This window comes from Amaranthus tricolor, chromosome 3 (genome assembly GCF_026212465.1).
Source record: "Amaranthus tricolor cultivar Red isolate AtriRed21 chromosome 3, ASM2621246v1, whole genome shotgun sequence".
Classification (NCBI taxonomy): domain Eukaryota; kingdom Viridiplantae; phylum Streptophyta; class Magnoliopsida; order Caryophyllales; family Amaranthaceae; genus Amaranthus; species Amaranthus tricolor.
The window spans coordinates 36,415,042-36,425,413 of NC_080049.1; the positions used below are offsets into that span (position 1 = coordinate 36,415,042).

Sequence of the window (10,372 nt, forward strand, 5' to 3'; positions counted from 1 at the left end):
ATTGTTTTACACAAAGAAGAAGATTGAAGAAATGAAATTGGGATAGTGATGAAAGACGGAGAAAGTGGAGGATAGTTGGATAGTGGATACTTATGAGTTGGTTAGCTTCCTATGTTAAAAAAAAAGCAATTTGCATTAAAAATAACCATCATACACTATGCATAACAAAACATATATAGATAATTGGAAAATTTCAGATGATAATTTTGAATTTTTGTATTTTTTTCTTAAATATTTTGCTATTTTTATCCAAGATAATGATAATTTGTTTAAAAAAAAAATGTTGTGAACATTTTAATTGTCACATATTTCAAACTTCAGTCGAAATAAATACTTAATTTAAAGGAAAACTTAACATTTTGTCTATCACATGGTAAAGTTGAAAGCTCGAGGTCACTTCGTGGATTTTTAAAAATATTTGTGAGAAAGCCAAAAACTCTAGGTCACCACGTGAAATTTCCATAGAAAATATTTTAAAGTAGAAAAATAGTTTTCATAATTACTTAGATTTTAAATTATTTAAGAAAATTCTCATAATTACTATCTAATTTGATATTTATACTCCCAAAATGATCACCGTATATGAAAATTTCATTTTAAATTATCATCATATAATTATTCATTAGTTGGTAAAAGGACTACAATGATGGGCAATAATATATATATTTTTAATTTTACTGATAATTTATTTGTAATTACTCTTAACGATTTCATATTTTGAAGGTAGAAAAGGGAGTTTCACCTAAGCAAGTTGGTCAAAATTAGGCGTAGACCACTTTTATTTGGTTTTGATTCTGAAAGATAACTACATTTCAATGTTTTATTTGATTAGTGAACTAATATACTAAGCACTTTTTTTAATTCATTAAAATATATTAAATATTATCTCAGTTAAAATATATATCAAATATGAAAATAAATGTTTCTATAAATTTAGTTTAGCTATTTAACTTAATGTATGACTATTTCATAGTGAGACAATTTTATATGAAAATTTATGCCCAAATAAAACGGCACTATATATTAGATTGGATCAAGTTGCTTCCCAAAGAGGTAGGGGGCATATGTGGATACGCCCAACTACAAAAATTGTTCAGCATTTCAAGGCTTATGAATGATTGGGCCTTTTGAGGACCAAATTTTATGATCACGGGGTCAGTCCAAGCCCAAAACTTCCTCTACTAAAATCCTAGTCTACTCCAATTTTTTTTTTCATTTTTTTATTATTTACTCCCTCCGTTCCTATTTGTTCTTCCTATTTGGGTATTTCACAAAGATTAAGAAAAAGAGAATCTTTGGTGGTAGTAGGTATTATTTTAATTATATAATAGTGGGAAGTAATGATTGTATAGGAAGTATGAGGTTGTACTGGGTATTATTTTAATTAAATAGTAGTGTGAAGTAATGATTGTATTGGAAGTATGAGAGAGAAAATAATTATAAATAAAAGAAAATGGGTACATTAAAAGAAAAGGGGGATTTTAAGGGGTAAAAGTGAGATAAAAACTTTCTAAAAATAGAAAGTATTCTAAAGTGGAAGAACTTTTGAAACTACCCGTTATAGTAATGTGGAAGATCAAAAAGAAACGGAGGGAGTATTTTTTTTTATTAAATTGTTTCATCTCACCATAAGACAGTCATAATTGGATCAACTGAAAGTCTTTTTAAAAAAACTGCTCTCTGTACAATTTAAATTTCATTGTTTTTGATATTTTTTTTGCTAATGGACTGCTTGTATAGGCTTATCTCACGGTGAGACAGTCTCATACAAGACTTGCTGTTTAATTATTTTATTTGTGATCTATCATAAAAGACGTCAAGGCCATTACACTAGAAAAACATTGAGTTGGAAGAATTTTTCAATGGTGACTAGTGGTTATTTACTTTTCTTATTAAAGTTTTTTTTAACAAAAAATGAATTTATCTATGTATGATGAACAACTATTAATAGTTTCTTAATTTTAATTTTTCATTGCATTTCGATATCAGAGCTATTCTAGTTAGAGACTGTCTCTCAGTATAATAACGATAAAATTAGAAGCTTATATGCTAATAATCTGTATTAGTTAGATTATTCATCCCATATATAAGGTGTATCCCACGATAAGACCGTGTCTTACAAGAATTCATAATCGAGAATATATTTAAACTAACTCCAAAATTAACAAATATTTTAAAGTAGTGGAGGATGAGGTGACACTTGAGTCACTTCAAGTGTTAGGAGTGTCCAAGCAAACTTGAGTCACTTCAAGGGTGTCTACGCAACCACCAATTGAAATGGTTAGAAATTCAAATGACTAAGCAAATGCTTCCAATCAGCTGAGTGTAACACACATTTGAAGCAATTATTTATGCATTTGATTGATAAGACTTGAGAGTCATCAAACCACAATGTTTTAAGCAAATTGATGCATCAGAGCCAAGGGTCATCCCCACTAATTCATTGTTTTTTTTCTTTTATCTACTTATACTTCACAACCTTATCTAATATCTAATTGCTATAAAGCTATAATTGTACATCTAATAATAACTACCCACGCAATTAATAACTATTTAGATAATTAACAACCAGCTAGTCTCTTGAGAGACCGTCTCTTTGAGAGACATATCTCAAGCCCAACCCATTAAAGATTAATGCCTATTTAACGTATTTTTAATACCTACTTATATTATACTTAATGATTATTTACCATATCCTTAATGCCTATTTTCAATATCTTAAATGTCTACTACATCATTCTTAATGCCTACTTACAATATTTTAAAAAATATATAATGAGTCAGCCCAATTAGAGATAGTCTCTTACAAGAATTTGCGATCAACAAATAACTATACTCACAACTAGATAACATCAATATATGTCTTGATAAAGATTTTAGATTATGTAAAGCTTATTTTAAAAACGGTAGTTAGATAAGAAAAATCAAATTCAAATAACGTTGAATAAGTTAAGATCAATGTTAAGGCGATTGTATATTTTTAGTGAAGAAAAAATTAATTCAAATAAAAGCTAATATAATTTTGGATAAAAAATAATTTTTTAAGAACTATTTTTCGTAGGATATAATTTTCCTTGCAAAAATGTTGTAATTTAAATTTATGTTTGGTTGCACATGAAAACATCAATTAGTACAAGAATTTGTGGTTACCAAGAGGGTGCTATGATGATTAAATTCCTTCTTAGGCAAGGAATTAAGTTTTATATTTGAACTTTAAATTCTTATGTTAATTGCTAATCAAAGATAATTCATTTTATCGTATTATCATTTATAAGGAGTTCAAATTTTTATACTAATTAATATCAACCCAACCAAACAAGCTATGAATATTTACTGTCAAGTGTCACTGTATAAATAAATTTTTTTAATTATTTTTTAATGGGTTTCCTGGATAATATTTCCTTGTATAAATAAAAATATCATGAGTCCTTTGATCATTTTTAGTAATAACAAAAATAGGTGTAGTTAGAAGTATTTAATGCCAAAAAATGAGTGTTCCTTTCATTTTCTGTGTGTCTGTCCCATTTCCCTTCTTAATGCTAATCAAACTAAACGTATGTTATCTATGACTCTTATTATCTTCCACATTGAACAAAAGTTCAATAATATTACATTAAAAAATATTATCGTCGAATCCGATAATTTTGTTGATCTGCTTCTCTATAATTACCCTTTCAATTAAGCAAAAACATGGTGGCCATTCCATATACAAAAACAAAAAATACATCATTTACAAAGTATACTCAAAATCATGTTGCATTACATTGTGACTAAATGTGGCAGATCATACCTACCTCTAACGTCGATGCATGAGGAACACTAAGCGGGTACGACGGTGCCCTGCAGTTTCGTCTCAAGAAATCGTAGCCTATATTAATCACAATCTTCTTAACCCAACTCGAACCTTGCTTTGCTCGTACATGAGCATGTCCTAGTATGTATGCTATTCCTGCTTCTCTGGCTTCCATTAGATCTCGAAGTTCTTCCTTGGCTCCGTCACCCATTTTTGGTGACTCCGGCAGTAAAAACCGCACCTTTTTCTTTGGTGTTACGATTGGTGATCGTATCTCTTTCAGTTCGGAAGTTCCGGGTAAATCTTCGTTGTGCTCAACGTCTTCATGTACCCTTATCCCATCAACATAGGTAGAGGGACTTCCAACAACAGTCATTTTCTCATCATGATCCTTGTCCGACTCATCCTTTGATCCATTTATCTTATTACTCTCGGTCCTTATATACTCTGCTATGCTACAAACAAGATCATTCTCAAACTCAAAGTCATCCTTGTGAAAGTCACGATACCCATATCTCACGATGCATCTATAAAGCCGGTATTCTTTTGGCCCAATGTGACCCACAAGAAAGCGTTCCTCAGGCTTTACATGTGGAACAGGCACCGATTTGACGCAAAGAAAAACTAGTACTTGGTGGAAAGCCGGTAGATTGGTGACAAAATGTGAGAAAATAGCTGGGATCCCGGATACAAGCTCAGTGTGGATCAAGCCCATGCCACGGACTCGTACAATGCCCAAGCTTGGCCCTAAGCTAAGAAGCCAGTTAATAGATACCTTGTTTTGGACATCAAACTCGTACTTCTTGAGGGTGCCATAGTGCCAAATGTACATTATAACCATGAAGATTAATGATAGGGCAATCGGGACCCAAGCTCCTTCGAGAAACTTGATCAGGGATGCTGAGAAGTAGAGTGCTTCAAAGGCGCCAAAGAATATTACAAAAGCAAGTGCTACAAACACACTTTTGCGCCAACATAGGACAATAACAAGTGACATAAGGCATGTCGTCACAAGCATTACCGTAATGACAGCCAAACCTGTTTAACCGACAATCATTGCTTCTTATTTAGGTTCAAACATAATAAGCACATGTTTATATGCCACGTTGACATGCGTTTCAAAATATTTCAAAACTAGATGACGGATTCAATCTTTCCACATGAAATCATTTCTTCGAACTTAGTTTAAGCATGATTTAAATGTGGTAGCCCGTATTTAGAATTAGCATCACTTTATTACTAAAATTGGAAGGACATATCCATATATAGGTTAGGCAGTTAGGTATCTCGATAGATTTTCCAGAGGGAGTGGGGGAAAAGTTCGAAAAATCTGAAACGAGAACATACCAGATGCATTGCCCATGCGCTTTGTATCTCTGAATCCAATAGTGACGGCCAAACATAATATCATCAATGTCCAATTGACCTCGGGGATATAAATTTGTCCATGAATCTTGGACGAAGTATGCACAATTTTAACCCGAGGGAAGCATCCAAGGGCCTGGCATTGCTTAATGATGGAGAAAGTCCCGGTAATTATTGCTTGGCTGCCGACTACTGCTGCTAAAATTGCTATTCCAAGCACCGGCCATCTCAGTTTTTCTGCCAAATGTAATTGCAGCTTATCTCAAACTATGAACCGAAGGGGGAAAACTCTTACGCGGTAAATCTGGAAAAAGATGGCTACCTGGTACAGAAACATAGAATCCGATTTGGTAGCCAGTGGCCATCACATGATGTTTTGATAGATAGGCAGCTTGCCCCATATAAGCAAGAATCAATGAGGGGTACACAACAAATGAAAAGGCAATCTGGGCCACAACACGTAAATAAGACGTAGACCACGAGTTAAACCTCTAAATGAGAAAGATAAAAGAAACATGAATTGAACAATAGGATCTTAAATAAATGTCGACCATTTAAATGCTCTGGCATTAGCAAGCATATTGTCGTAACAATGTGCCAAAAGGAAGACGCGGTACAACATCTACTAGTAAGTTATCGTAAACAGGAAAAACTTTAAGCAAATTACAGTAGAACGACAAAAAAGTGACATTTTGCTCGACTTATGAAATGGGCTTTAGGCGAGAGAAATACCTTAATTGATAATTGAGAAAAGTGCCCAAGATCAGCAAACATGGCTTCTGAACCTGCACATGTGCAATATGCCATTGCAAAGTCAACACATGGCAGACATAAAAGATATTGAAATTCTAGGAAATATGTTACCTGTGATACACAGCAGAATTCCACCCAAAGACATCCAACCACCAGCTTGTGTTTTCTTCAAAAAATTGTACATGTAATACGGGGAGAGTGCTTGATAAACATGTGGGTTCCAGTGTATGATATTATATAACCCAATGGCACTGATGCAGAAAAGCCAGGTCACAACTATAGGTGCAAACAAGAATCCCACCCGATGGGTCCCAAAATGCTGAAGCGCGAACAAGCCAACAAGTATGAGGCATGCTACGGGGACTTCCACATCTGCCTTGCAAAGGGAGTACGAAACTTTAGGAGCAAATATCTAGTAAAAGAACAAAGAGTGACCGAGAAGTATAATCCAAAGTTATTAATCATCAAAATTCAAGTGATAGCCTACACGATTCACTATTGAAAAGAAAAACAGCCATGACTTTTTCACACAAAACGTTGGAAAACAGAAAGGAATTTTGCGACCGATAGAATTTAGAAAATGTGTTTGGGCAACTCAAACAAGGGGAGAAGATGTAACCCACTTATAAGCCCAAAGGACGTCACTCCTCAAGTTTATAAAATCTACGATGTGGGATAATTCACGAATAACAAATGAATACTTTAACACTCCCTCACTTGTGTTTATGAGTTTCCTTAGATTTTAGCCCGCCAAAAGGGTTACAATTTACAAACTTGGGGATGAACATCAATTAAAGCCTCTTTACTGGTGATTTTGATTAAATGACCATTTTATAAAGACCCAACAACAAATCGAGCTCTAATAATATGATAAAATTTAGAAAATGGGTCTAAACAACCCAAACAAGTAGAAGAAGAGGTAACTCACTTATAAGCCCAAAGGAGGTTCACATACTAAAGCCAATTGATAGTAGTGAGAGTTACTCTTCAAGTTTATAAAATCTCCGATATGGGACAAATTACATGCGGGTAACAAATGGGCATTCTAATAGCAATAATTTCTTATCCTTCCATAGATTAAACATCATCATCCTTCACTTACAAGTGGAAAACTAGGCCTCATTATTTTTAAAAATTGACACTTTAACTCATGTACACAAGTAAATAGAATCCATTAATCATGAATTTCAGTATCCAGTGGATCAAAATCGAAATGCTTTCTATAACTGGGAAAATAAGCTTGTGTGACATTATTTGACTTCACTACAGCTAGATTTAAGCTTATTTTGAACCAGATTCGGCAGTATACAGAATTCAGAAGTCCAAATTGAGTTTTCGTCAATATAAAACTTCAGATTGTGAATTATGGAATTCAAATGTGGGCAGGAAGCCAACAACCAGGATAAAATTCCTTTGATCACACCATAAAAAAATTCGAATACCGAATATTCAATATGTAGCATAAATGATAAAAAATCTTGCCATTTGGTTGAGTCACTAGGTGTCTTGAGCTTAAAGCTACTATATGAAAGTTACTCCATTACCTATTTCCAAAAGTTGCTTTAGTTGAAGCATATCTTAATGAGTCAAAGATAAAAGACTTCAAAAAAGAAGCATATATTTTTCCAACTCTCATTTTCAAAGATAAAAAATTAAGCCTACCCTTACAATTTAGCATAAAGGTAAGATTGGCAAGTACCCTCTAGGAAACATTCTTTCTTCACAATTATATATAACGGCTGCTGTTTATTCGGTCAATAGTCAATGACGGGTTCTTAAGCAACAGAAAAGATAAACTAAGTTTTGTTGCAACCCAAGTAGCTCATAAGTTCAACCACTAAAGTGTTTATTAGTCAATGTAATGTATTAATCAAAATTCTGAAGTCACAACATATTTTAAAAAACAATTTGAGGCGAAGGCAAATAAAAAGAAACGAATAAATGCATCCAAAATACAATGAATAATGATCTAATGACATAATATGCGCCTTAAAAGTATTATTGTTTCACATTTGATTATGTGTTATTAATGTATAAGTTGCTTACTTCCAATTAAAAGCAACATCAATAGTGAATATTTAATAGTATAGATGTTAATATTCTTTCTATTCATCACCCAGCACTCAAATCCTTAAAGAATACTGATATTCATAGACAAACTGATGTAATATCACATTAAAATCAGGTCAAAGGAATGTGAACCTAATCCACTAGCAATACAGAAAGATTAATTCTAGGTAACATAGTACATAGCTGTTGCGATTGCGGTAACGACACAATGATGCGGTAATCCGAAAGAATGAGATATTCCTTGAAATGGCCCAAACACGTTTTTTACATCTTTATAAGGTTAGGAGTAGAGGTGTTTATTCGGATCATTGGCTTGATTTCGCATCAAATATTTCAGGTCGGTTCAAAATCGAATTTTATGTCCATATTGGTTTTTACACAATTGTAAATCCATTTTTAAGTTGGATTAAATTGGGTTCGGTTACAACATTGGGTCTCTACAACATGGCCGATGCAATGCGGACTTAATAAAGTTAGGAAAATTATGAAACTTATGAAAAAAATTCATGCCACAGTTTCTGATTAGACTATGCAGGAAGAAGAACAAATCCAAGGAGTCACAGTTGATTGGCATCTTAGTGATACATATCACCAAACTGCATATTTAACAATGATTAGACAAATCAATATTTAAAAGCATCTAACATACAAATCTAAATCTGATGCTAAAACAAAATCATAGGTCCTAATCAACACTGTTAAATCCTAACCTATACTAATTATGGAATTAACATAAACCAAATAGTTTCTAATTCATGCAAAACAGTAGGCGATAAGATAAATGCCAAGGATTCTTACATTTGTGATGCTCATGTGACATTGAAAGCTCCAATCCCGAAACTGCTGAAAATACTACAAAAAAATCAACCACAAAAAACTTCATCAATAATAATAACCAACCAATAGCATATCCAAAAATTAAATCCAAACCCATTATTTATCAAAAAAAAACATAGAAATTCCAAAAAAATGAAATTAATTTTTTAAAAGAACTTACCAGAAATAGCAGGAGTTAATACACCATCTCCAATCACCATACAAGTTCCAAGCAAAGCCAAAACAAGTAATAATTTTTGCAAAACTCTATACTTTTCCAAAGTAGATTTTAATCTTGACCCAAAACTTGTTTCAGTAGGAACAACAACGACATCTTTTTTGTATTCAGATAATTCTTCATCTGCTAATTGGCAATTGGGTAGTGAGTTGACTCGGGCGTGTCTACACAGTAGAGAATACAGAGCAAATGTTCCTCCTTCACCATTATCATCAGCTTTAAGAACTATAAACACATATTTAAGTAAAGGAACAATAGTTAAAGTCCAAAATACAAAGCTTAAAACCCCAAAAATCTCATCATTGCTTTCAGAATGTTGAATATCTTCAGCAAATGTACTCTTGTAAACATAAAGTGGAGATGTACTCAAATCTCCATAAACAACCCCTAAGCTTTGATAAGCCAAGATCAAAACTTGCCTCCATGATTCTTTCTTCTGCATCATTATTACAAAGAAATTAGGCAATTAGCATTACAATAATGAAATAATTAATATGTAATTAAAAAACTAATAAATTCATAGTAACATGCAATTTTTTTAATTAAGGTCTCACCTTTATTTGATTTTGATAAAACCCACTTTCTGGATCCATAATAAAATCAATCAAAAAGGCCTTATACTCATTTTCTCGGCTAAATCAATGGATTTATGAAATACCCACTTTAGCAAAACTGGTTGCCAACCTACTCAAAGATGAAATTTTTTTTTTTTGATAGAATCAAATCAATGAAATTCTAGAAATACCCATTTATAGTAACACTTTATTTTATCAGAATCTTGCAACAGAAGTACAACAAAACAGATTTTGAAAAGAATGCAAGGTAATTAATGTGTTTCTCCTTCTTCTTTTAAAAGAAAAAAATGGAGTATGTGTAAAAAGACTGTAACTTCTCTTGTGGGTATGTGTAAAGCAGTTGAACAAAGCAAAAATGAGGAAGAAAAAAGGTTGAAGCTTTAAACACTTTTAAGAGAGAGGGAAAAAGACAGAGAATGGGAGATGAGAGAGAAATATGGAATCAAAGAGTGAGTATATAAATTGAGGGGCAGATTATTGGAATATTTTGCGTGAGGAATGAGGCATGGACCAAAAATAGGGAGGGAAATTTATTTTATGTATTTTTTTGTTAAAAAATTTAACATGATTTGGTGACCTTCTTAGTTCTTACACCTTCACATTATTTTTACACCTAAAAATCACTTCAACAATTCTAGTGGGTGAATTTTGTTTTATTTTATGAACTACACCATTCTCTTAAAGTTTATGGGCCATAAATACATTTTTAATGTTATGATTGTTTGGTCCTAGATAATAGTTATATTAGACTTAGTCGTACTA

At 32.5% G+C, this 10,372-nt stretch overlaps 1 protein-coding gene across 1 annotated transcript; it reads right to left on the minus strand.

The window, feature by feature from the left end:
* Positions 1-3,167: 3,167 nt before the first annotated feature.
* Positions 3,168-10,096, minus strand: LOC130807555 (potassium transporter 6-like). Its single transcript, XM_057672810.1, has 8 exons — positions 9,590-10,096; positions 8,979-9,471; positions 8,780-8,833; positions 6,023-6,283; positions 5,891-5,943; positions 5,481-5,604; positions 5,141-5,395; positions 3,168-4,831 (listed from the first exon to the last, which is right to left on the minus strand). The coding sequence occupies exons 1-8, from the start codon at positions 9,626-9,628 to the stop codon at positions 3,771-3,773; spliced, it is 2,340 nt and encodes a 779-aa protein (XP_057528793.1). The 5' UTR covers positions 9,629-10,096; the 3' UTR covers positions 3,168-3,770.
* Positions 10,097-10,372: the final 276 nt, after the last annotated feature.